The 26823-nt window shown below is 50.7% G+C and overlaps 9 protein-coding genes across 9 annotated transcripts; 5 read left to right on the top strand and 4 right to left on the bottom strand.

The window, feature by feature from the left end:
* Nucleotides 1–946: 946 nt before the first annotated feature.
* Nucleotides 947–2828, top strand: ColSpa_12139 (dehydrogenase citC; the record flags this gene model as incomplete). The annotated part of the gene is made up of 2 exons (XM_049278351.1): nt 947–1174; nt 1230–2828. The coding sequence occupies 2 exons, from the start codon at nt 947–949 to the stop codon at nt 2826–2828; spliced, it is 1827 nt and encodes a 608-aa protein (XP_049134308.1).
* A 1767-nt stretch (nt 2829–4595) lies between these two features.
* ColSpa_12138 (endo-1,4-beta-xylanase 1) lies at nt 4596–6626 on the top strand (the record flags this gene model as incomplete). The annotated part of the gene is made up of 1 exon (XM_049278350.1): nt 4596–6626. One exon carries the CDS (start codon nt 4596–4598, stop codon nt 6624–6626), a length of 2031 nt encoding a protein of 676 aa, XP_049134307.1.
* Nucleotides 6627–7225: 599 nt separating this feature from the next.
* ColSpa_12137 (putative serine hydroxymethyltransferase, mitochondrial) lies at nt 7226–7633 on the bottom strand (the record flags this gene model as incomplete). The annotated part of the gene is made up of 1 exon (XM_049278349.1): nt 7226–7633. The coding sequence occupies one exon, from the start codon at nt 7631–7633 to the stop codon at nt 7226–7228; it is 408 nt and encodes a 135-aa protein (XP_049134306.1).
* A 3624-nt stretch (nt 7634–11257) lies between these two features.
* On the bottom strand, nt 11258–12457 carry ColSpa_12136 (UPF0183 protein; the record flags this gene model as incomplete). The annotated part of the gene is made up of 3 exons (XM_049278348.1): nt 11258–12116; nt 12191–12338; nt 12409–12457. The coding sequence occupies 3 exons, from the start codon at nt 12455–12457 to the stop codon at nt 11258–11260; spliced, it is 1056 nt and encodes a 351-aa protein (XP_049134305.1).
* Nucleotides 12458–13046: 589 nt separating this feature from the next.
* Nucleotides 13047–13349, bottom strand: ColSpa_12135 (uncharacterized protein; the record flags this gene model as incomplete). Its single annotated transcript, XM_049278347.1, has 1 exon — nt 13047–13349. The coding sequence occupies one exon, from the start codon at nt 13347–13349 to the stop codon at nt 13047–13049; it is 303 nt and encodes a 100-aa protein (XP_049134304.1).
* A 523-nt stretch (nt 13350–13872) lies between these two features.
* Nucleotides 13873–15255, bottom strand: ColSpa_12134 (FAD-dependent monooxygenase cctM; the record flags this gene model as incomplete). Its single annotated transcript, XM_049278346.1, has 1 exon — nt 13873–15255. The coding sequence occupies one exon, from the start codon at nt 15253–15255 to the stop codon at nt 13873–13875; it is 1383 nt and encodes a 460-aa protein (XP_049134303.1).
* A 368-nt stretch (nt 15256–15623) lies between these two features.
* ColSpa_12133 (NAD/NADP-dependent indole-3-acetaldehyde reductase) lies at nt 15624–16722 on the top strand (the record flags this gene model as incomplete). Its single annotated transcript, XM_049278345.1, has 2 exons — nt 15624–16314; nt 16376–16722. The coding sequence occupies 2 exons, from the start codon at nt 15624–15626 to the stop codon at nt 16720–16722; spliced, it is 1038 nt and encodes a 345-aa protein (XP_049134302.1).
* Nucleotides 16723–17295: 573 nt separating this feature from the next.
* ColSpa_12132 (pisatin demethylase) lies at nt 17296–18418 on the top strand (the record flags this gene model as incomplete). The annotated part of the gene is made up of 2 exons (XM_049278344.1): nt 17296–17718; nt 17777–18418. The coding sequence occupies 2 exons, from the start codon at nt 17296–17298 to the stop codon at nt 18416–18418; spliced, it is 1065 nt and encodes a 354-aa protein (XP_049134301.1).
* Nucleotides 18419–25529: 7111 nt separating this feature from the next.
* On the top strand, nt 25530–26395 carry ColSpa_12131 (putative sterigmatocystin biosynthesis protein stcT; the record flags this gene model as incomplete). The annotated part of the gene is made up of 3 exons (XM_049278343.1): nt 25530–25623; nt 25676–26197; nt 26265–26395. The coding sequence occupies 3 exons, from the start codon at nt 25530–25532 to the stop codon at nt 26393–26395; spliced, it is 747 nt and encodes a 248-aa protein (XP_049134300.1).
* Nucleotides 26396–26823: the final 428 nt, after the last annotated feature.

Below are 26823 nucleotides of genomic sequence, written 5' to 3'. Positions count from 1 at the left end.
TGATATTGTAGTTAGGACTGGACAGATTTGAACCACTTGAACCCACATGATGACCACAAACAACCTATTGAGTAAACCAGGCCTCCAACAAGCGAATTATATTGACCGTTTTTATAGTGATACAAAGGGTTCAAAGGGTCTTCAAAAAAACGTTGTATCATATATTCTAATACCCACGCCCTAATTATCGATAATGAGACTTACGTGACAGCGCTTACAAGTGTACTTTGACCCTTGCGGTGCGGGTGAGATGTTGCATCATAGCCTTTGGACTCTGAACCAACGTGAATACATAAAAGGCATCGCAATGCAAACTGACAGGGTTGCTCGATGTGTCAGAGGATCATCTTCCGGCGTACGCGCCTGACGAAATGCGAATCGAGGAAAATGAACATCTCTACAGCCTACCGTCCGCTCGACTCAGAACACAAGGAAACATAACAGCGGGCTCTGGAAGCTCCATATGATCTCTTGTCAAAAGTGTACTGATACCCTTGGCCTGGAGGCTCGAAGGTGTGAAAGAGTATGAATGCCCGTGTCATTCTTTGACCAGAAACATCTGTGGAAACATAGACTTCGAGGGCCAAAGACATCATGACGGCTGAAAACTAGACGTAATGTTCTTTTCAATGACTGCTATCTCGGCCAGATTGCCACTCCTGTTGCGCATCGAGGATCTACATTCAACATGGTGGATTATGTTCAGGGGCTTGTGGGCCAATATCACCATATGCGGCTAGCTTCATGCATGTTCTCCATGGAGCTCCTCAGCGAACATCACTCTGCACATGCAGAATAGGCACAACTGGATGTTTGAGAACGAATTGGGACTAAGGCTTATGCCAGAAATTTGAAGCAAAGTATTTGATCCCCCGCTCGCTGGAAGCTTTGTATGACAACTTTCACAACTCTTGAACAATCTGACTCTCATACCACAAAAATCACGATGGCTTCTTCGCAAGGACACGAAGCCTCTTTTGACTACATAATTATCGGTGGCGGTACAGCCGGCCTGGTTGTGGCTTCTCGTCTCAGTGAGGATGACGACGTACGCGTCCTCGTTGTGGAGGCTGGTGCGGATAAGAGCGCTGATCCTCTGGTCCTCACCCCCGGTCTGGTGGCCGGTGTGTATGGCAAAGAAGAGTATGACTGGAATTTTACTTCAGTCCCTCAGGTAGCTGAAATAACCTCTACAACTAATCAAGCAGAAGTGTGCTGAAAGTCAACAGCCGGGTCTGAACAACCGAAGAATCAATCAAGCACGAGGCAAGATGCTTGGCGGCAGCTCCGCTTTGAACTTCATGTTAATGCTTTACCCATCAAAGGGCATCTTGGATGCTTGGGGTGCTCTCGGAAACGATGGCTGGAGCTTCCAAGTTCTCGCCCCGTACTTCCGCAAGCTCGGCACTGATCACCCGCCGCCTCAGTCTGCCAAGGACATGGTTGGCTTGACCTATCATGATGAGAAGTTGAGCGGAAATGGACTGCTTCAGGTGTCTTATGGAGAAGGTTACAGTCCCATGAATGCGGCTTGGATGCATACCTTCGACAAGCTTGGCCTCGGTGTGACCGGTGATCCTCGCAGCGGCAAGTCTTTTGGTGCTTTTCAAAACCCTTGCAGCATCGATCCGGAGACCAAAACTCGAAGCTTCGCAGCAAGTGCATACTACAATCCGGAGATCGCCAAGAGATCCAATCTTGTGGTCTTGACTGAAACCCTAGTGAAGAAAATAATTTTCGACAACGTTGAAGGCGATGTTTCGGCGACCGGTATCCAAATTGTCACCAAAGATGGCCAGGAGAAAACCATTTCAGCCAATATTGAGGTTGTGCTTTCAGCTGGCGCTCTTCACACACCACAGCTGCTGGAACTCTCTGGTATTGGAGGGAGAGAATTGCTTGAATCTCACGATATCCATATTGTGATCGACAACCCCAATGTAGGAGAGAATGTTCAAGACCACCCGGTAGTTTGTCAGAGCTTCGAAGTCAACGAAGGAGTACCATCAGGCGACGTTCTCCGAGACGGGAACATACTCAACGCTGTTGTCGGTCAATATCAGGCTACGCGTGAGGGACCCTTGGGACAGAGCACGATTAGTTCTGCATACACACCACTTGCCGACATCAACGGTCTATTGTCGAAAGAAGCGAAGAAATCCCTCCTTGACGCTAACGTGGCGCACTCAAACACTGCATCCGGAAGGGCCATTCGGTCTCTTATCGAGTTGTCCGACGAACCAAGCAGCCAATATCTCCTGTTTCCGTCACAAATTACCATCAACGACCATCCGGCCAACATGGCCGAGTACATTCTCCCCTCGCGGCCGGAGAACTACATCACCGTCATGACGATACTCAACCACCCATTTTCCCGCGGCACAGTTCATATTACAAGCCCCGATGTCAGAGTCCTTCCGGCTTGGAATCCAAAATACAACTCCAACCCTCTTGACTTGGAGCTTCTGGCTCGCAATGTGCAATTCGTCGAGAGAATTGTGGGAACCGAGCCTTTCAGCCCACTGCTCAAGCCTGGTGGCAAACGTCTACCAGACTTGAAGGGTGACTATCTTGAGAGCGCCAAGGAGATCGTGCGCCAGAGGCAAATTTCCGTGTTCCACGTATCGGGCAGTTGCGCAATGCTCCCGCGCGAGCAGGGCGGTGTCGTCGATGAGCGGCTTCGTGTATACGGGGTGAAGAAGCTTCGTGTCGTTGATGCGAGTATCTTCCCTATTGAGCCTCTCGGTAACATTCAAAGCACTGTGTATGCGGTTGCGGAGAGGGCAGCCGATCTCATCAAGGAAGATCGGAAAGCAGGCAACATCTAAAGCCGTAAACACATGTGGAGACCCGTATCGACATATATACGAGTTGACAACGGTTCGTAACGACGTCGTAGTGTGCTATGGCATGATACAATAGAGCTTCATATAGTTAACTGCTTCGGGATTTCAAAGCCTGGCGCATATTCGCAAGAGCCAGGTGGTGTTATGGCCCAGTGCAGAACCTTGCACACAAGTTCTTTGACTTCGAGTCCCGCATGGAAGATTCGGCACTGTACTCTCTGGTGTATCTCGGGCAGGGTTAGAGGTAGGAACGCTAAGGTCTCTCGACTGATACGGTATGTATTCAGTTCATCTATATAGCCAGGCTGGCAAACAATATAACGAAGTCATTTTCAGAAAGTGTGGTTGTTATAAGCGCAGGGTCGTCGGACACTTCGTGTGTCCCACCGCGCCTGCTCGTCCCGCCTAAATGCTGCAAGGTTTACCAACGGTGACCCATATAGGTGTTCTGTTATCTGCTGCCACTTCGGCATGTCCAGATTCGTCAAACCCTTCAATATGACCTACAGGGGTAACGTCCCCTTTCCTGAACCTGAATCCAGTATAAGTGGGGGATGGTACGGTCCGGGACCCACCTTTCTGTTTCCTGTGTTCCGTTTGTTTCTCAACTGCCAAATCAAGACACGCTACCACGTTCATGTATACTTACCAAGCCAAAAGGGATCATACTCGTGCGCGGCCCCCAGCATATGACATTATCAGCTAGACATTCATTCAGGAGTACTAGGCTTCATTCTGTGGAAGTATGAGTATCGCTCTGTAAAAGTCCTAGCAGGCAAGCTTCCATCTGACTACTATCAACTGACATGGAACACTGAAACTTTCTTACTCTATCAAGGCTCAACGAACTTGTAGTTATTAGCAAACACCTGATTGGCAGAGGAAAAAAATGCGGTACAATCGTCGCTTAAATATGGCTGGTTTGTGCATACTTTGTAAACGTTCTGAAAGGAAAAGATCTAACATATTTTTCAGTGTGGGACCTGCCAGAAGCGGAGTAGCGGTAGCGTCCGTTCGGGTGAATATCGCGTCGATATCCCATCGACGGACGAGCGGACTGAAGCGCGTACATTGCCATAGCACACGGGGAAACGGCCAGCGGAAGATGGACACCAAACAATTCTCTCCAATCAGAGATTCCTTGTCCCTGTCAACATTAGAGAGAAGTGGGGGCTAACCGGACCTCATTCAGCGTTGCGATTCACTCGCACTCAATCCGGTGGGATTTGGGGCCCCCGGCACGGTCTTAATATGAGCACATATATAGGCCTTTTTTTCACCCCTGGATGTTCATGTACAAGGTTGAATGCATAAATCAGGTAGCAAAAACAAATTAAAAAACCACTGAAGGTCAAGTTGATGCAACAATATGTGGGCTTTTACCCCTTAGATGCGCCTCACTGGCAGCTGTATACGACATTGGGGCGAAGGCAGTGCTCGTGTTAGTTAGGCAAGAATTGAGAAGATCTGTGCGATGGGTTGTCGATGCTGTCATTAATAAGCGCTGCGGCCGCCATCACGCAGGTTCTTCTCTCTTCACGGTGTTGAGATCACTCGCTACTCCCGTCTTGTCTGCATTCATTCGCTCCACATTTACATTCGTTTCGTGGTTTGGCCTGCTATTAGTCTGGTTAGAGGTGTCATCGGCCTCAAAAGCTCACTTTCACTCTTTCATTTTGTTGTTTTCGCTGCCATCTCGACCGAATCAACTGTTCCTCTCGTTTTTAAGCTTAGTCACATCACGCCATCATGCGCTTCTCAGCCGCGATATTGGCCGGGCTGCTAGTCCTCGCCGACCACAGCTCGGCCGCCGGCCTCCACGAGCTTGCTGTAAAGGCAGGTAAGAAGTACTTTGGTACGGCCACAGACAATGGCGAGCTCTCAGACTCGGCCTATACGTCCATTACGAAGGACGCCAACCTTTTTGGTCAGATGACACCCGGCAATGGACAGAAATGGGACTACGTCGAAGCGACCCAGGGCATTTTCACATACAGCTACGCCGACGTAGTGCCCGACTTCGCCAAGAAGAACGGCCAGATCTTGCGCTGTCACACGCTGCTCTACCGCGCCCAAACACCTTCGTGGGTGACGAACGGGAAGTGGACCAAGGCCCAGATGACGTCCGTCATCACAACGCACATCAACAACGTCGTAGGTCACTACAAAGGCGAATGCTACGCGTGGGACGTGGCCAACGAGGCCATCGATGACGATGGCAACTACCGTCAAGACACCGCCTTCTATAACGTGCTTGGCCTGGACTATATGACGCTGGCCTTCAACACGGCTCACGCTGCCGACCCAGCGGCCAAGCTCTACTACAATGACTACAACATTGAGAATGTCAATGCGAAGCAGCAGAAGACACTGGAGCTGGTCAGGTTTATTCAAGAGTCCGGCGCGCCGATCCACGGTGTTGGTATGCAGGGCCACTTCATCGTCGGCAGTATGCCGAGTCAGGAGGACCTCGAGACCGCTGCCAACCAGTACACCGCCCTGGGCGTGGAGGTGGCTTACACCGAGTTCGACGTTAAGTTCACCAGCCTGCCGTACACGGCCGCTGGCCTCAAGTCGCAGGGTGACGCGTACGCGGCCGTCATCAAGGCCTGTCTCAACGTCGAGGGCTGCGTCGGCTGGACCATCTGGGACTGGACCGACAAGTACAGCTGGGTGCCGGGCACTTTCCCCGGCCAGGGCGGCGCGTGCCTCTGGAACAGCAACTTCGAGCCCAAGCCCGCCTACTATTCCGTATCATCAGCCCTTGCTGCCGCCGCCACCAAGGCTTCCTCTTCCTCGGCCCTGCCCGCAACCACCAACACAGTCGTCGCCACGTCTTCGGCCAGCAGCGCCGTTGTTTCCGTTTCCACTTCTGCTTCTGCCGCCGAGGTCTCCACCTCTTCTTCGACTGCCGCCGGCGCTGCCACCACCACTACCAAGGCTGCGTCTAGCGCCGTGGTTGCGTCTGGCACCAAGACGGCATCCATCGTTTTCACTTCTACTTCTAGCCAGGCCTCGAACGCTACTGCTCTCCCACCTAGCGCTACCATTATCCCACCCAGCGCCACCGTTCTCCCATCTAACGCTACCGTTCTTCACCCCAACGCTACCGCTTTCTTCCCTAACGGTACTGCCACCTTGACTCGCCCTGCTGGCGGCATTACCACTCTCCCTGGCGGCGTTGTTCCCAGTATCTCTGGCGGCGTCATTGAGAGCACCTCTACTCCCGTCATCGGACGCCCCTCCACCGTGACACTCCCGGGTGACATTCAGACCGTCAGCCTCACCCAGACCGCCATCCCGAACCCCATCTCCTCTGCCGGTAACGGTGGTGATTCCCCGAGCCCCACCTACTCTGCTGGCACTGGCGGCGACAGTGCTGTCACCGCGGCGCCCAGCTACACCACCTCCACCATCACCGCAACCAACATCTACACCATCACCTCATGCGCCGCCGACGTCCCCGACTGCCCCGGTAGAATCGGCAGCCCCACGACCGAGATCATTGTCATCACAACAACCGTTCCTTGCTCACAGACGACGGCTATTCCTGGGGTTCCCACAGCTGCTGCTGTCACATCCGGTGCACGCCCGTGGGACAACGACACGATTACGTCTAGCGCTGGACCCAAAGCGTCCACGCTGCGCTCCGTGACTCTTGGTATGGACACGACGCCTGCTCCGACCAAGGCCCTCGTTGCTCCGGGTGGAAGCGCGGGATGCAAGAAGAGGCGTCGCCGTGCCAGGAGACATGCTCTTGTGGCTACTCATGACGCTTAGAGGCTCTTATGCCTTTGAGATGAGTGCTATATCCATTGAAACCGCGAAGTATATGGGCCTGCAGCGAGCGTGCGATGGGAGGCCCCTGTTTTTTATCTAGCCACTGACTTCTTTCTACGTACTCTAGTCTACAATGACACTAATTAGTAAAATATCATCTTCCTTCAAAAGTTTGCCATTATATAAGAGAAAGAAAGCATCATGTAGAAACCAAACGGTATTGACTTGGGAACTTGTTGACTTGGACTGCTATAGTCTCTATAGGCTCTCTGTGAGTTAGGGTTAAAAGAGTAAGTAGGATTGTAGGCGTGCAGCATGGCCCGATGGTATAATGAGGTTAGGTAAAGAAGAGGAAGGTGTTGAACACATTTAGATATCCAATACAAATGTGTTATACTCAGTGATACATAGAGTTGGTGTCTAATCCAAGAATACTACCAACGTACTTGCTGGCTTACTAGCTGATCTTGTAAGGTGGAACACACACTATTTAGTATCCCAGTGCTTGGAACGCATTAAAGTAAGATCTGAAGTAGAAACAGTTGACAGGGGAGATTGATTGACAAGTGCGTAGACATCCTGCGGAAGTTCATTCAGCATTAAAGCACTATGGTGTACGCACACATGACCCCAAGCCCTTTCCAAGGTGCCACGCAGGTCAGATGAGGCTGTTCAGCAGCGATGAACCATTGCGTTGTCGCAAGCCATGAGTTTTCGGCCATGGCGGCCCTCCTATTGCACCAAGGTTTCTGCACGATCCACTCGATACAGTCGTATCCGTCACGGCCTTCTTGGGTCCCGTACGCGTGAAGATCGCCGCCGGATTTGAACGACCCTCGCGCGTCGATGTTGACAACAGCGTAACCGCGGGCGACCCACTCAGCAGGGTCAGGAGCATCCCCCTTTTCCAGATCACTCGTCGCAGAGCGAGGCACGCCGACTCTCCACGGGAACATGTCGAGCTTCTGCACACTGGTTCCGGTCTTGCCATATGGGCTCCAGGGCATGATGGCTGAGACAGGCTCGTCGTCGGATGTCAGTGGACGAAAAACGTCAGCCAAGAGCTCGACGCCATCCCAGAGCGGAATGCGGATATCTTTCTCCTAGACTGTGTCGACTGCGAAAGCCATACGACCCTCCTCTTTGGCCCATCCTCTGGCAAAGATTTGCCTCTCAGAAGGGCCATGGGTAACCCAGTTATTCTTTGACTCATGTTGAAGCTCGGTAAGCAAGGCGGGTACACTGAAGGGCTGTGCAGTTTGTGGCATTGTGGCAAGTTTTTCGGGTTTCAACTTGCAATAATAATGAAAAACCTCGAGATAGGTGAGGGTCAGTTGCAACTTTCCACGTATTATGAAGTATACTACCTACTAATCACTCCGCAATTCCCTAGTTTCGTTTTGCAATGCTCTAAGATCGGGCTCCCCAACCCCGCAATCGGAGACACGCCATATCCAGGTCAGACACTGGGCTGAGCAGGGGTGTGCTGAACTCTTAACCTGCACTGGTAGGAGCCCTTGGAGGGACGAAGTCTTACGATTTATGAAGAGCAACAGCTGTTGACCAGTACAAAGTTGCCAATGTACCTCAACCAAGCTTCACACAGCGCTCTGTATATTCTGTCGGTGATCTCGAAGGCCTGGAGCATACCCTTTAGCTTGCGACTCAAGAATAATCGACATCTCCTTGGCCATCCTTGAGACCGAGGACCCAATTGCCATAATTCGTGATGCTTCTTTATATAAACGAGGCACGCTGCGGCTACTGTGTAGGAGACCGACCCCAGTAATGTGAGGTATTTTGTGATTTCTGACCTCCAACCAGCCGTTCCTTTGATCTACATCAACGACTTGGTCGAGTCGGATGATCTCCGTGCTAGACGTTCTGACGCTGGCCCCACTTCCGGTGGAATCGGGATCTTGTTGCTCAACAACATCCACGTACAGCACCATGTAGAGCACACAGATTAAAACGCTTAGGATGTCGAGTAATGTCGCGACTCTAGTAGTGCGGAAGTATTGAAGAACCTGCGCTGCGTAGTACAAGCAGTGTCTTGCTCTGCCGACATTATGCGGTATAATGTCTAGCAGTTCGGACCGGGCGTTGCTGTGACCTACGTCTGTCGTCTGCCATTTGCTGTAGGGGTAGAGTAGACGCAATGGTGTAAATGAGCAAATGGCAAGAACTCGAGAAAGCAAGGCGAAGTCAGTCGAGTTGGTGCCGGCGCCCGTTTCGCGCAAAGCCTGAGAGCATCCTACTTGCGACAAAGCATCGAAGGCTTTCTGAGAGAGCATTGTCACCATGCCTAGAGCTAGACCCGGTTGACTAGCAGTACTGCCAACAGAGTCAAGTCCCATAGCTCGCAGCAAATCGCTCTCAGCGGCTTGCTGCACGAAGGCCGAGAGCAGTATTGTAGATCTAGCCGGTTGCTCCAGACTCGCCGGCACTACATCGCCGAGACCGACGCGTGCAAGTAGAGCGCAAAGAGTTGACGAAGGCTGCGGTGGTGGCGGGAAAAGGTGCCACTGCTCGAAACTTGATGACCAGTACGGATCAGCTGTGGGTACCGGAGTTTGCAGCTCAGCAATTGAGAGCAGAGGAGGAAACATGAAGAATGTCGCCTGGAGACACTCGGACACTTTTTGTGTAAGTTCGTAGCCAAGGGTCGGCTCAGTGAAGATGACTTACTCCAAGTGAAGTGAATGATCCGGCGTTTGGCTTCGGCTTGTATCCACTGGAACCATGCGTGGTTCACGTCTTCGGCGGATGTATGCGTGTGCATCAAAGTGCCCTCTCGAGACAGCAATTGGCGACAAAGGGTGACGAGGATATTCCGGTGGAACTGCGTCTCGACGATAATGTTCCACTCGCCCGAGAGCCACAGGCTTTGGTGAAACAACAATAGGGACTGTACACAGGTCAAGGCGTCAGTGCCCGGTAGCTCTCGAATCTGCAATGTATTGAATGTCGCATCAGCACGATATCATGAGGAATGGTTCAAGAGTGGGCCTTACATCTCCTCTCAGCATGTACTGGGCAAGTCGCTGTAGTAGAATAATGTGATCTTGCTTGTGGTGCGCTGAGGAGTACCGACTGCCGAGACACACCACGCTGAGCACCAGTTGCCACGTCTCGGGCGAGGCCTGAAATGTTGGAACGTGTAACAAAGGCATCCGCGGATGAAAATGCTCAAAATACAATTGCATGTATGTTTCAAGGTGTCGCAAAGATGGGAAGTTAGTGTCGAGACCTTGGGCTTCATGCTGTGGCAGTCGGGCTTTGATGGCTTGGATCATGTATGCTCGCGTTTCTGCTGTCACAGGAGGTACATGAGGAATGTGCTCAGCGATCAGGATGTCTTCTTCTTCCGCTGTCAGATTGTCTGGTCCAATAAAGACCTCAACGGCCTCCACACCTACTCTCGGTTGGCCATCCGCAGATTCACCGGCGGCAGCCAGAGTGGTGTCTCCGAAGCAGAAGTCTGTCGATGTCCCAGCTCCAAGAGAAGGCACTGGCGAGAACGGGATCAGGAATTGGGCAGGGGTTAAGAGGGCGTCCCATGGGAGGTCTGGCTCGAGCGAAGGTTGGTCCGAGACACAATACTGCGAGTTCAAAGGCTGCAGGTGCTGACGAGGCGGAGAAAGGGGAGCGGATACGTCGCCATCGGCTGCAGGCTGTGCAACGAGGAGAGTCTCGTCGTCGCCAGAATTTGATTGGTATAAGCAGCGACGACCTTTCTTTGTACAGTTGGTACAAGGTGTCGGCTTGCGGCCATCGCAGCGTTGCTTAGCTCTGGCGCAGGCTTCGCATGCACGACGTTGATCTCGTGAGAAATGATCATCATTGTTTTGCGTCCATTCAACGAGCAATGCAGTGTCATGTGTGCGGACATGCCGTTTCAACGTGTCCCTTTCCCCCGCTTTGAGTTAGTCACAGACGTCACGCAAGATGTATTGTGCAAGGCACGGAGAATGCACACCTCCGAGGGAATGCTCTCTTGCAGATACTGCATGTGTGAGAACGACGGCCGGAGTGGCGGTCCAGATGTCGATTGAGATGCTCGCGCCGACGGAAGGTCTGCCCGCATTCGGGACACGGCAGTGATGCGGAGGAGGAGGAGCATGGGGAGTCATCGCCGTTACCGACGCCGTCGGCAGCGCCATCGTTATCGGCAGCGCCATCGTTATCGGCAGTGCTGCCTCGGTTGGCAACCGCGGAGGCACGCAATCGCATTTTGAAACGATGTAGTGAAGTGTGAAATTGAGGTATGTCTGCGGAGCAAGATGGGGAATGTTTGGGGTTGTGCAATCTCGGGGCGGCGGCGGCGGCGGGGTGGCTGCTGTGGCGGAGTCGGAGTGGGGGTGGGGAAGGAGGAGAATCGCGGCGGGGGTGGAGGGATGCCGAGGAGTAACTCCCGTCTTGCACACTCTACCGACCGTCACCACAACTCGCGAATGTTGACTAGACGAGATTCACTTCGCCCACTCAATCAAGTGTAACCACGTTTACTTCCATAGATCAAATTGCCTCACGCGTGTCTAGAAGTCGCTACAACTGAGACGTTATGGTGGGCATTATGGCACAAATTGGTCGTGATCAGTCTTGTTTGTATTATAATCATTTTGCAATATTCAAAATAGTATATCCGATGTACCCAGTTGGAGTTCAGTCACCTTGGAACCAGTCTCCTCCTCGATGGCTTGCGTAGCTGGGCTTACATCCACCTTCCACGGCTTGATTGGCGCCTCATCGTGCAAACACCAGATCACCTTCTTCGGCTCTCCCAGAAGTTTCGACACTTGCACCGCGAACTGCGCCGCCGATCCATCAAACGGTCGCCCGTTCAAGTTCGCCCGCCCAGCAATTGCCTGAATGAGCACGTCTGGCCGTGGCTGCACTGTCTCCAATATTCCATCGTACCCACCCAGATGCCCGTTCCATAGCAGTGTCTTGCGCTCTCCGAGCAGGAAGTTGTACATCAGCTGCCCTCCGTCAAAGTGGGACATACATTCCCTCGCCGGACCGTTGATGTAGTCGACGAAAGAGCGCATGCCCGAGTCCATAGCGTCGTGAGGCATGTGGTCGCCGATCTTGAGGAGGCCATGTTTCATACCGAATGTGATATCCAGTGTGCAAGCGTACTGGCTTGCTCCCCCAATGTACTCCTTGCCTGTGTCCATGATCGCAGGCACATCAGCATGCGAGCTACCAGGCATCAGACAGTGCAATGAAGGCCAGACATGGACGGAAGCCGCTGCCAATCTCGCATCTGGAGCCGCAGGAGCGCCTGGTGGCCCAGGGGCGACATCAACTTCACCACGAGCCGCAGCTTGACGACACTCGAGAGGAAAAAGAGGGATGCGCTCGCCACCAGATACTGGGATCAACTGGTCCTCGGGCACTCCAGCTGACCGCAGGACGTTGATAGCTTCGCCATTGGCGACAACGTGCGCCCCGGTTTTGATTGCGATCTTATCGGCTCCGGGAAGACTGAAAGACACCAAGTGAGCGGGACTTGTGTATGGATCGACGTGATTGTGATGCTAAGGTAGTATGACACTCACTGGTCAAAATGTGCGTGGGAGATAAAAATGTAATCCGCTTCAGCCACATCGTCGATAGCCAACACTTTGGGCAGAACATCTGGGCGATCCAGCCATGTGTCCAAGAAGATGACGAGACCGTTGGCTTTCACACGAAATGTGGTAGCACCTGGGTAATTAATGAGCCTCACGAACCTCAGCTGGGCAGTCGAGAGACAATGAACGTAGTAGCAACTTACCGAACCACTCGATTGTTGCATCCATGCTGAAGTTTTTGTCCGTCAGCATCGTGAAGTGGAGAAGGGAGCAAGTTATAATTAGTTCAGATAGACATGGCTTCGTCTGGATTGAACTTGAACCATCCACCTGTATATAGCCAGGTTGGAGCCGGAGACCCTCCGAAGACTAAGCCCGGGGACCCCCGCAACCCCGCACTGCCAGACGAACTTGTCCAACACTCCGACCCCTCCAGGCACTGTTCCGTCCAACGCCGTCTCTACAACTACCTAGGCGACTATCAGAATCCTGTCGACAAGCCGTGTCCAGCCTTCGTCTCTGACCTGTGCCAATGATCATCGTCAAGCGACAATCCCGTTGGGCCTCACAAGCACACCGCCAGACCAGTCTACACCGCGGTACTTCTTCCTTTGCCCGGTCGTGTCTTGCCATCCATCTTGTTCAACGACCACCACTTGTACCCTGTCGTCATTGATGCTCTCCCCCAGTGTGTTCTCCACACATTGTGTCAGTACTTCCAGGTCTAAGAGATCACGCAACGCCGCTGTCCTGTCGTCGCGGCCACCCACGCGTAGGGAAGATGATGCCCTGGAATCTTCGAAATGTGGTACTTATGATGTACCAGCGTGCCATCTGCCAGCTATTGCCCTCCATGCGTCGCTCCACCTTCAGAGTCGATATCTGCGCTTGGATAGAACCAGCCTGCTTCGTACTTTGGTGTCTTGAACTCGGTATCCAACGCTTGTAATGCCAATTGGATAAGTCGCTGCTTCTCCGCGTATTCGGGGTGCCCTTTGTCGAATAATGCCGTACCTGCTGCGAGGTTCTCGGCTTTACTCTGCGACACGCTAACGTCCATGACACGAAGAATCTCAGTGGTACGCTGGCTGATGCCGCACGCTTTTGGATGGGTTGAAGTTGACTGGTGGCGCTCGAAAAGCATATTTGAGATGCCTCGCAAAGATAGGAGTATGGGACATGTCAGGCCAACTGGGCCGCCCCCTATAGTAAATACAGGAATGACTCTATTATTTCCTTCACTGGCCATGGTCGCAAATCTCACTGGATGGCTGAAGTATGTAGCGAGAGTGTGCTAACGATATATCAAAAGCACCAAGAAAGCGGAGGTTACATTGGGTAGCGCAGGCCTGACGTGTCTTGTGTTCCGCAGCACACTCAGCAAGAGAGAACTTTTCTTAATACACAATACGACACGATAAGGGCATGCCTAAAACACCGTGTCATTCCTCCCGGTGACGAAGCGGTGGGGTTCCCCGTTTGCTGCGGAGAATGCTCAACAACACACGCAATGGGTGCTCGCTCCTAGAGTATCCATCACAAAGGCGAGTTCCCGTTTCTAGACGGTAAAGCAAATACTGCACATACATCGATTCGCTACATCCCCAACATCCTTCACAATTGTCAGCACATCGGGTCAATCGCTAGATACAGATCTTCTACGTGCACTACTTCTCATGTGATACATAGTCTACCTTTACTTCGGCTTTCAAGCCAACAGTCTCCAAGGCTGAAACCAACCATCCCATCGCGGCCATAGCCATTCCGATGAAACTTATCATCATCTTGCCCGATACCGTCGTCAAGTTCAGCGTAGTTACGGTCTCACTGGCCTTCACCATCTTGAATGCGCGCGTGTACATCTCTGCGTCGAATGTGCGTACTAAAGCGGCAAGCTCACCATCAGACGGCACGACCTGCTCGAATATTGCTTGGTGAAAAAGATCGACAAGATTGCCGGCATCAGTCAGTGCCTGGTTTGCCCCCATGCCTCGACCCGGCGTCATGGGATGCACGGCGTCACCGAGAAGGATCACTCGCGAATTCTTGTCGATACCGTTTCGCCAATCCGTCTTGGGCTTGACGGAGCTGGTCACAAGGCCTGTCCGGATAAAGTCTGTCGCCGATTGCATGATGAGTTCCAAAGGTTTGCCGTAGCCCAGGTCGTTTCGTACATAGTCTATGAGGTGAGGAACAATCTTCTGAGGATCCGAACCGGCCTTCGCTATCAAATCGTCACCCAGAGCTCTGGGTACAAGAATCGACCAGAACAACGTGTATGACTCTGTGCCGCCGGTACCTAGGTCCTTCTTGGGGTCATAAACGGATGCAAATCCAGTAGCGTCCGTGCCGCCCAAGAACATCACCGAGCCAGATTTGACGAGCGACTCGGGTAGTTCATCACGTACAGATCGTGAAATGATGCCGCGAGACTGGATCAAGGTCTGGGTCTGTAGCTTGATCTTGTTCTCGAGGCCAACCTGCCGGTTGACCTGGCTGCCGCTACCGTCTGATGCGATAAGAATATCGGCATCCTGTGAAGCCTGGCCGTCGAAATGCAGCTGCACGCCGCGTCGATCACCCGGCATGAGCTCAAAGCGCGTGAAGGTATGTTTGAAGTGAACCCGCCCTTGAACAAGCAACGGCTGCAGGAGAGCACCACGCAGTCCGTGTCTGGGTATGGCCTGACTCTTGGGATACAACTTGAGATCGCCCAGGCGTAGGCGAACCGCGAAAGTGTCGGGATCAACAATCGTAGGCGCTGCCGCTTGATCACCGTCCCAAACCTCGCGGATCGAAGACCAAAGTTCAAGGTCGGACACTGTCTTCAGAGCGTTTAGGCCGTTGGCACTGATGCGGAGCTGATACCCGCCACGCTCTGAGTCGAATGCAATCGTGTCGCGTTCGAAGACCTGGACATCGAATCTCTCGGCCGGGTCCTTCAGCAAGCCGTTGGCGACGGCAAGTCCAGAGATGCCCGCGCCAATGATGGCGACTCGGATTTTGCGATGATTCCCCTCCTCGTGGGGAAGAAATTTGGACGAGGCCATGGTGGGTGGCTTGTTTGATTAAAGTGATTGGAAGACTTATATACACAACAACCAACCGCGAAAATTTGAATGAAGAGAAAAGGGGTTCTTCCCGTCCCGAAAGTTTCGAAGTCCGTCCGATATATCACTTGTGCCCAGAGGCCCATATTGTGGCCATGCAATGTTGCTCTGGAGGGACGGCACAACACCACGACCACACCGGAATACCCCGCAATGCGGAGGCGTCCGTATGAAGGAACCTTGCAAGGCGTATATTCTTCGTCCCACTGTAAAAGCACCCATCGGACGGGAGCTTGTGTGTCGAACGTGGTGTATGTCCAATGCCGCCAACATCCAGCGCATCTGACGTCTTGAGAAACACAACAGCTATGGCAACAATCAACATTTCAGGAATAGCCGTACCCCGCCTATCCTTCGGTCTTGGGTCACTAATGTCATGGGCACCCGGCCATTCTCACCCACTTCCTACAGACAGCAGCGTCGAAGTTCAACAAGCGATCGACGCTGGCTTCCGTCACTTCAATACTGGCGATCTCTACACCAATAACGACAGCCTTGCGAAAGTCCTCCGCCGCAGCAATCTCAAACGCTCCGAGGTCTTCCTATCCCTTAAGATCAACACCTACGCATCTCTAGGATGTCGAGGCCGCGATCACATAATCCAGACCGTAAAGGAAGAGATCGAGCGGTTTGGGATATTAGAAGGCTATATTGACATCCTGCAGCTGCACTTCCCGCCCCGTGGTTACGCTGGGAACATGACAAATCGCGAAACATGGCGTGTGCTGGAAGACCTCAAGGATCAGGGAGTTGCTCGCATTATTGGCGTGTCGAACTGGTATGTTGCCGATAGTACAATAATATGGTTGGTGCAACCAGATCGAGGCTCACGAGCGCGATTTTGTAGGACCTTGCCCGATTACCATGACATCTTTAACGCCAGCGACCTTAAGCACCCTCCGCAGCTCAACGAATGCGAATTCAACCCGTTCTTACTTTCTGATCCCAAGGTCCGGGAACTCCATGAGTTCGAAGTCAAGCACAATATTGTCCCAATGAGTATGAACACCGTCCAGCCAAGCCATCGGGGAATAAATCTCCCAAGCTGACAGCCGCGCAGACTACGGGTTTTTGACAGCCATAAGCGGCCGCTTGCCTACTAAAGACAGCTCGGCACTGCTGCAGAAGTTGGAAGAGCAGTCGAAGCTGACGAAGCTGTCAACAGCTGATCTGCTGCTCAGCTGGGCATACTACCGGCTTGGCGGCATTGTCGTGACATCTACATCGAAGGCAGACCGCGCTAAGAAGACCTTCGAGCTCCTTTCGGCTGAGAAAGCGCCAGTGAACGGTGGCGTCTACGAGGAAATTGAAAAGGCGGCAGCTCTGGACGGTCCCGAAGGCAAGGTATTCTATGGCCATCCTCACATGGAGAAAGCTCGCCGGGAAAATATGAATGCTCAGAAGTAGGATAGCAAGTAGTAATTATCGATATCTATCAATTTAAGATGGCAGCTAGGACGCCATATCCTACATGGTCATTATATCACAAGTGAGCCTCCAAAACATCGCAATAGCTGCTGATCGACACGTTTGGCTACAGTCACGTCTTGTGCTATTCTCAGTTGATTCACAAAACTCTCGCAATACGCCTTCAACCCCAGGTTTCTACTCCGCATTCCTCTAAAAGAGAGTTCAACTACCCCACCGTCACTTTCCATGAGAGTTTCGGGACCCCACCGCATTCTGCAATATCACCAGGGTTTCCCCACGCCTTCATTCCTCAATAACCATACGTTGTAAGCTTCGTTTACACTGCGAATTTCCGACAAAACCATCTTCAAGCAACAATGATTATGTCTCTGCTTGTGCTCTTTGGTTCTCTCACGCTCCTCGCCATCAGCTGGCTGCTCAACCACATTCGTTCATGTCTTTCACTCCCTGGAGCGTACGGGCCCGCACTCGCCAGATGGACTGACGCATGGTACATCTGGAAAATCTGGCAGGGCAAATATGAGACATACAACATCGAAGCACACAGGAATGGCTGTAGGTGACTTTTCTTTGGTTCTACTCGGTTCCCGACCGTGGCTGATGACCCCCAAAGCCAGAAAAATCGTCCGCATCTCGCCGCGCATGTACAGCATTGATGACCCGGCCATTGTTCGCGTAATCTACGGCATCTCATCTCCCTTGCCAAAAAGCAGATGGTACGATGCCTGGGGAGATCCTCGAATCCCGAATCACAATCTCTTCAGCGCGCGCGATCACGCCGTGCATGGCCTCATGCGCCGCAAAGTCGCCAGCATGTACTCTATGTCGACAATCAAGTCCTACGAGCCCTACGTGGACAGCTGTGTTGCGCTTCTTCTGAAGCGTTTCGATGAGTTCGCCGCAAGCGGGGAGACGTTCGACCTGCAGCTGTGGATGCAGTGCTATGCATTCGATGTGATCGGTGAGATTACGGTGAGTCTGGTGTTAGCTTGCATGGCCGATTGCATCAATTTTCTGACTTCGACAATAGTTCGGCAGACGAGTAGGTTTCATGGAATCTGGCGGAAATGATATCGACGGCATAATGCGAGCTCTAGAAGATTCCAATGCCTTCTCAACACTTTCAGGCGTCAGCGCTGTCTTGCTGCCCATACTTTTTATCATTTATGGCAACCCTGTTCGTGGTATCGAAAGTTATGCTCGAAAACTCCAATCTGAGAATGCTGAAGTTGACATGAAGGAAAAAAATGACGGCGAGACCTTCCTCGCGAAACTTCAACGCCTGCAGAAGGAAGCCCCGGAAGAATACGAAAGATTTCGTCTTGGAACGCTTACTCTGACGGCAAACGTCGCGGCTGGAAGTGACACCACAAGCATTTCTCTAACCAGTGCGCTATATCATCTTTTCACCACAAGTGGTGTCGCAAAGCGCATGTACGAAGAGCTCGATTCCCTGGGCTTCTGCTCAAGTCTCAACGAACACATCACATCTGACCAGGCCCAGCAACTTCCGTACCTCCAGATGGTCATCAAAGAAGCCCTGCGGCTCCATCCAGCCGTTGGCCTGCCCATGTGGCGCGAAGTCTTAGGGTCCGGTCTGGATGTTGATGGAACCCATTTTCCACCTGGGGTAATGTCTTTGAGCCTTGGTCAACATAGCACAGCCGCATGAAATTGTACTGACAACTTTTGACAGTCAATCATCGGTATCAATCCCTGGGTAGCGCACCGAAACGCCGATGTCTTTGGCACGAACGCTGCAGACTTCATACCAGAACGGTGGGATCCCCAACACACCTCATCGGAGACGTTAGCAGCCATGGAGCAGTACTACCTGCCTTTCGGAGCGGGCGCGAGGACCTGCATAGGAAAGCATATATCAAGCCTGGAGATGGTGAAGTTGATCCCAGAGCTAGTCAGACGATATGAGTTCGAGTGCGTCAGCGGGGAATTGAAGACTATTAATAGGTGGTTTGTAAAACCACAGAAAGTGCTCTTCCGCGTCAGGCGGCGAGGAACTAGGGCTTAACTTTCAACAGCGCAGTGGTTATATCCTGCCTAATAAGCAAAGGGAACTCGAAAAATTCCCCTTACATTATTGCGGGCGGTATGCTGCTAGACTACTAGCATATAATCTTGGACAACTTTCGGGTGGCTTTCCACCATTTGTGACTGAACATATTTCAAGTTCATAATCCAATGCTGGAACCTCTAGAACAAGAATGGCTCGATGTATGGAGAGCGCACGAATCTTGTATGTTGCTGGCTTTAATTGAAATGCTGTGAGATTCAAGCGAGCTGCTTAATTTTGTAAAACCAAGCCACCTCACATCATAGACGACAACGGGACAAGGCTCGTTCTCCTTATCTTCCCAGTCCGCCAGCATCATGATAGCCACCCACAAAACATGCTCCGTGCCGCCGCAAGCTCATGGTGGTACCAGAGAATCTCACATACGACAACAAACATAGGTCATCAGCTTAATGAGCAGGTAATTAAGTTGCCAAACCCCTTCAGTCGTTCCAAGACCAGCCCATCCAACTAACTGCCCGCTGAAACATGTCGTTCTGGCAGCATCGACGATTTACTCATGGGAGACAAAGACTGACGGGACCGGCAACACCGATAAGAATGATGTGTTCCCGAGTAGTTCATTTTGCTTTGGTGTTACTGTCGTCCTCTCGGATGTTTTCTGCTCGCCCTCCTTCGGGTCTACCACGCGCGTCAAATACGCGAGTTCGAATGAAAGCAGAGCACAAGCAACGATTGCGCTGCAAGCGTATGCCTGGTTAGTAAGCAGGGGCCCAGATAACATGATTACTCCCATGTGGACCTGCAACGTCTGTGCAATTGACAGAGTCCACGTTGCTATAACCGACAACAGTATTATCCACTGATCCAATGTTGGAAAGGAGGGCGCGCCAGCATAGGTGAAGGACAGGCTGCTAGAAATGCTGTGAAAAGGCCACAAATCTTGTTGGTGGGGGCGACAGGGTTCTTATACTGGAAAGCCGCAGCCTGATCTAATTGTATTGAAACACCGCAGCCTGATGGACCATCACAACCCCTGCGCGTATCCGTCCGTCAGAACGGGGCCCGCGCTGCGTGGGAATCTAGCACTTATGCGTGGCTTCACTTATCGGCGACAGGTGGACAAGGCCAGCGGGTTCTGCTCATTCTACCAGGTCATCAGCGTCAGAGGAGCTTGTGGCCTCGGGCTGTCAGGTCCATTGGTGGAGGTTGGAACCGCCCGTCACCAGCACTCGTTCCTAGGGTCCGGGTTGCCAGGCTGTTATGATACCCCTAACCGCTTGGCCGGGTCGTAACGAGCCACAAGGAGCGTTGTATTTCTGTAATGTTGTTGTAGAGATGTTAGTAATATATCAGGGACGATATCGTTGGTCTTGCCTTGGGAGCGTACAGTACTTATGTATCAGGCTGTCCTAGATATATCGCGCTTTCTTTTGCTTTAGACACCCAACGTCAATGTTTATGACAAGATAGCTGTTGGTAGCATGCTCGAACAGCTTGGTCACTGCTAAACGCTAGGCCTCTGCGAAAGACATAAGTTTAACAACTACAACGTTAGGTATGCGAGCCTACTCTCGTTGTGATCCAGACTAGACTCCTTGATGCGTTAAAAAATGCGTTAGGTCGATCATATCTTTTTTAAGAAGGAACGCAACGACAACATACTACTTACCTCTCTTAGTAAGCGAAGCAGCCAATAAAGGCAAAGACCACCGTATAGTCCATTCAGCAGAGAATGTTTTGTGAATGGTCTTGATTAGCACTCTCTTCTGTAGTAATTTCGTGATAACTTTGTCCGTAATCTGAGTGTGAAATTTTGTCATCTATTATGATATGCTACCAAAGACAGTTGATCTGGGGCCAAGAGAAGTCTTACTTTGAGTGCATCTTTTCCTTGTCAAACTAGAATGTAACCCTCACACACAAAAAGCTTAGAACACTTATTTCGGGGGTGCGTGAGTAAGGTAGTCGTGCCCCATTAGTACCAGGGCGTATATAAACGCTTTGTCGTGCTACTTGACTTATTTGTCTGCCCAGTACCACAGCTGTTCTCACAGGAACGGTTAATACCAGACTGTAAAACATTCTCTGTCTGCCTCTAGACTTTTGCTAGGCGGCCTTGGCGGAGCTATTAAGGCTGAAGCTAAACATTGGTGATGTCCTATTCGATAACGGTCTCATCTTTTCAGTCTCTTGGATTGAGCTAGCGAGATATAAAGCTGACACACACTAACGTCGATTTCTGTCAAAGAACTTCACCGCATCGTTCACCAAATGGCTATTACTAAAAACCTACACGGTATACGCGGAGTCCTACAAGACCGGAAAGTTGATGCAAGGGGAGATCAATACAGATTTAACAAGGGTCTCCAGAGCATAGCAAGCTATTTGAAACCATTGCTAACATGAGATGAAGGCTGCCGCTGTGCAGCAACTGTCGTTGAACCCGTCGGCGTTGTCCGTTCGGTTAATTTTACCGACGGAGATTGCCTCATAGCAGGGATCAAATACAATAGTTTGCATATAGGTCAATAAATTCATTCTCTGATAGACGGGATATCGTTTGTTACATGAATTTGCTTACTTTGTTATATGATAAATTAATATACTTAAAAGAAAACGTTACTTAAAGTAAGATAGTAAATGTTGTAGTGGTTAGAAATGAGTTTTATTAGTATTAATATAGGAACTTTGGGATGTGCGGGATGTTGGGCTACGTGGTAAGCAGGGCGGTTGAGTTATTAGTTCAAGACACTTTGGGGCTCTTTGCAACAGATGGGTTGGATAGACAGAACAGGGGAAAATAACAAGGGGAAAAAGAAGAAAAAAGGGGGATAGTCCCTGGATAGAAAGTATGCTGGTCATGAAATTGACTCGGTGCGGTGCCGCTTCGTGAGGGTCGCTACGAGACACCAAGCCCGCGAAGAACTGCTGTCGAACCCTTATTACCCATTGAGGTTCTGTTATCCATAGAGCTGTGCGCATGATAGGGAAGCAGACTATCAGGGATAAACAAGTTTCATTCAAGGGGAGGATAGATCAATGACTAGCCTACGTGTAAGCAATGTCTTTTGAACAATAACGTGTTCAAGTACATATAGACTGACCTTCCAAACTGAACCTCGCAGTAGATACACAACGTTATCAGATCTTGCCGTACAACAGTCTAGCTCCTTTTAACTTACATCGTCGAATCCAACTTCCATCATGAAGCTTTTTCTCTCACTTCTGTTACCAGCTGTCGCAACGGCTTTCCCATCTATGTCCGGCGACAGGGGTCCTCTCGGACCTCGTCAGGCAGTTATTGGCTGCGATTGCAATCTGTGAAGAGAATCATCGTCGCTATCCACTGTAATATATGCTAACTATAACTTAGGCATGTTGGAAATATTGTCTTAAGTGACAGAATTCCAAGCGTAAAAAGGCAACATCCAACGGAAAATGCGTGTTGTTAACGGCAACAATCAATAATACTGTAGTGTTATATTTGACCGTGGAACATTGATGAATTGTAGCCAGATGAAGCAAATTGCCGGGCCTACTGGGTCTGGTGGCCACAGAAAGCTGGCATTTTGGAGGGAAGTAGTCCAAGAACCCCTACACCAGTTTGTATACCCCTTTGCTATAGCAGACATTGGCCAGCGTGGCCACAGCAGACGAACGAGTAACGTAAGCATTCCAACAAAACATCCGGACCACAGCGGCCAAACCAAGTATACCCAATAACAGAACAAGTTGCGCTAGAGCTCAGTTTTCGATGAGATTCCCTTGACATCGAGCGCGATAGAAGTAATCCGATCCTAGCATCAGGCAAGAAGCTTTTGGCGTCTTTTGGGCTACTTTGCAACGTGCCCGCCATAGTGATGATTCTGTCCCATGAAAACTAATCACGATTCAATAATTTCAACGCTCTGAATAACTTCTACTTATCATCTATTTGATGACTTGCCTTTTGTCTATCATTCTCCAGAGTAGGTTGCTTAGCTTTTACTACTGGCATATCATGAACGTCACGTGCTTCCTCTTGTTTTAATCGTGTTGTCCCGACAGGTTCAAAAGTAGTAGAAAGATGAGTGCTAACTAACCGTTCCCAGTGTGGTCTTGCATGTAATTAGTTACAGTCGTTACCGCAACCATCACTCTGGTATAACCGCAACTATCGGACTCTGATGGAAGAGAATCCGCCAGAAACTCAAAACGAGTCCGGTCTGCATCAGAATCTGCCTACCTGGAGAGGTATGTCGAGGAAGCTGCTTGTTGTTGCCACTCGGGGATTACAGGATGCCGCGAGTGCAGATACTGAGGGCACGGACTGCTCTAAATCATCCACAATGTCCATCTCCAAGACTTTGGCGGATGATGACAGAATTCCACATGAGCCTTGACGGCAGTAGCGTTTGCCATTTTGATATGTCCAAGCCGTATCCCAGCCAGAAAGATAATGATGGAAATGCGGAAGCAGAAGCCACAGTCGGAGCAAGGGATAGGGTTGTGGCTACAGGAGGGCCAGAAAGAAGGTTATCGGCTAGGTCAACCAGAGACCCTCCATTTTCTGTTTGTTGGCTGTAGCGTGCGAGGGGGTCCGTAGCTTCTGCAAAGCTATTATCAGGATTGCTACGGGGCTTGCCCAGGCTGTGTCAGTCGCTGATTAGATTGAGGCTGTACATCAGCTACACTGCAACGCCGACGTGCATGGCAGCGGCTTCCGCCCTTAGCCCCATGACAAAGGTCAAGTACAGAAGCAATCAAAGTCCAAAGCTGTATTTTTGCTAGTAGCTATCAGCTCAAGACTTTGCTGGAATCGGTTTTCATTTACTAAATGCAAGCATTTACTGAAGAGGCAACTCCGCACTAATTTCTTTTAGTTATCAACACTTTGTGTTAGACTTTACGACGTGTACATACCCACTGATCACAGAAGCCTATACAAGCTTCATACGCAGGTGAGGTAGTGAGGCAATCCTTTGAGCCTACACCACCCTGTCTCCTATGTTAGTCCCGTCTTGATGTAGTGGGTGTCCAACTCATCAGAGACTGGCACAGCGAATTTCAGCCAAGGTGGTGCGCAAGCAGAGTGCAAGCAGAGCGCAAGGCCAAGAAGAACGTAAGACATCATGTTGTTGTGTGATCCCGTTCGATAGCGAACTTGATTAGTTGAAAAAGGAGACATGAGTGAGGAGATGATAGGAGAGACGTCAGGACCTAATAATCTTTTATATTGTAGCAACCTTCCCTAAATCGTGTCCGGTTCCCGATACCGAGGCCCACAACGGATCATGTGGAGCCTGTGAAATTTCCCTTGAGAACACTCCCAAGAAAAATATTTAGACAAATGAAAGACCATCGTGACTGATTCTTCCTATGTATGGTCAAATTCATGCAATGCCAAATGCGGGTGAATATGGGGGAAGTTAAATAAACACGGAAGTGCAATTAGGTTGAAGGCCCCATGATGTACTCGGAGCAGGTTCTTATTTTCGGAATACGCAGGAAAAGAGATGAAACAATACCTAAAGAACAAGGATGGGAGAATGGTCAGATCTGCCAATAGCAGCTTACTTGTTGGCCCTTGACATTTAGCATGAGTGCATCTATTGATTTGTAATATTCAAAGCCTCAATTACTTTCAAATCCCAATCAACTTAGCGTTTCCATGCCATGGCGTACAAGAGAGCGGCCGCGGCCAGCTAAGACGGCTTCCAAGCAAGCCATTTCCCGGCGTCGTTTTTTAGTATCGGTCCTTCTTCTAGGTCTAGGTTATAAGGCTCAATACAATAAACTAAATCCCGTAATCTCCGCAGACAGTACCCGGCCTACACCAGGGTTTACATCTTTAAGCGCCATGGTCGGCTTCTTTGGGACCTTTGATGTTCTTATAGATCGGCCTATGAACCGAACTAAACCGCATTGGCCCTGAGGTTGGAGATAGCTGCGTAAATAGAAAAATCACCTGATTCAGACATGAGTCCAGAACCCGCAGTAGAAGAGTGCCTGCCCCAGCATCTATCTGGACACGCAAGGCTTTTTGCAATGCTAAAAAGTACGTGCAGGATGCTAAGAGCAGCCACATCAAGATATTTCGTCTCTATGAAAGTTGAAAGCCTCCGCTCTGTCCGTTTTAAAAAGCAATGCCTACCATTTCAGGTCAGTAAAGCCATGGAAAGGCTGCCTTCGCTCCATCTAGAAGAGACTTCTGAGGGCCGGATCAGTAGTTGAGTTGGTGACGATCAGCGAATACCTGGTGTTGTATGGTGCTATTTTGATCGAGGAGGCATTACGACTGTCTGCAACATGAGTCGGCTCTTTTATCTCTACACCCTATAGTATGTTGCCTCGACATAAAAACCCAGAATTAGCAGGTGGCTTTGCTCGAGTCAAGCTTTTAGAAATTCGAGCGACGTGTTTGGTGAACTACCTGGCAATGCACTCAATCCATATTGGAGTAATTTCCGGATTACGAGGTACCGATCCATGCGCCTCTCCGATTCGATTCTCGGCAGTGGAGCCGACGTTCGGGAGGCCCGGGGTGGCCGGTAAGCAATGTCACTTTCCCAATGTGAACAGTGTTCCCCGGTTTGGATCGGACACTCCGCCGATCATAAAAAAGCATATCTAGATTCGGAGCCCCGTTGAATCCCCCGTTGGGTTGCCAGTTTGCAGATCTTTGAGCAATCGTGAGTCCGTATTTTGACTTAAATTTTATGTCCAACTACAGTCAATCGTTAACTTGCCAGTGTTTGTTTAGGTTACGATGCGTTTCAGTCCCTTGTACCTTGCTTTCTTTGCTGGTTCGGTGCTTTGCCAGGATGCCGAGCACACATGGCAGGCTCCTAGAGGCAACGACCGTGAGTTGCTCTTTCGTCACAAACGCAGATGGCCATTGCCTAACAGCCACAGGCCGAGCCCCTTGCCCTCTCTTGAATAGTCTCGCCAACCACGGCTACCTCCCCCGAAACGGCCAAAACATCTCCGTCGATGCCCTCATCGAAGGCATGCACGCCGGCCTCAACCTCCGCGAAGATGCTAAACTCTTCTTCCGCCTGCAAGGCAACAAGGCCCTAGAGGCCTCATCGACGGGAAACAAGGACACATTCAATCTTAACGACCTCAACAAGCACGATCTCATTGAACATGATGCTTCCCTCAGCCGGGCAGATATCTACTTTGGAGACAACTGGTCCTTCAACCAGACCATCTTTGACGAAACCAAGTCCTACTGGCCTTCGGCTACAATTTCAATCAGCGATGCTGCTAAGGCACTCGTCGCAAGGCAGAATAGTGCTGAAAAGGCTAACCCTGAATTCAACTTGCCTTTTGACGGTTACACCAACTCGCTGGGTCAGACGGCGATGTACCTTGGTTTATTTGGAGATTATGATGACGGTAACGCGAACCGGTCTTGGGTTGAATACTTCTTTGGTAAGTCCGATACGGCATATCCACGCGTATCAGGAGACTTGAACCTGGCTTATTTCATCATGTGCAGAAAACGAAAGATTACCTTTTGAGCTTGGTTGGCAGAGGCGATCAGACGATGACAAGATCCCGGCCACAGGGATCCTGGCCTTGACAACCAAAGTTGCTGTCCACTACCTGGGAGCAAAGATAGGGTTCTAATTCAACAAGATAGTCGAACCGTTATTTTTGCTCAGTTCAAGTTAACCTACATCGAGTAACATACATTCTAGGAAATTTCCACGACCCAATGAGAAGCTCAGCGCTAATTAGCCTTGCCGAAAACCATGTCCTGTCGTGCTTTTAGATAGGCTCTGTCGATAAACGAACATCGACGTGCAAGGGCTCAGCCTGGGAACTCGATCACTCCGACACCATCCACACCAAAACTACAAAACTTACCTTAGCACTGCATGTTCATCCTTTGCATCCGTGCTCCCCATATCGACAGTAACCAAGGAGAGTCGGTCATTTTACAGCGACGCTGCCCCTAAAACTATGATCCAATAGAACTTCCCAAACGTAGCCCCATATTGCCAATTGCCAACAGACTTACCCAACCAGCAACGCATCTGACGAAAGGCCGTTGG

Source organism: Colletotrichum spaethianum (genome assembly GCF_022836535.1).
Source record: "Colletotrichum spaethianum MAFF 239500 DNA, contig57, whole genome shotgun sequence".
NCBI lineage: Eukaryota > Fungi > Ascomycota > Sordariomycetes > Glomerellales > Glomerellaceae > Colletotrichum > Colletotrichum spaethianum.
The sequence above is the reverse complement of the archived record's forward strand: the minus strand, read 5'-3'. Positions and strand labels throughout refer to the sequence as shown.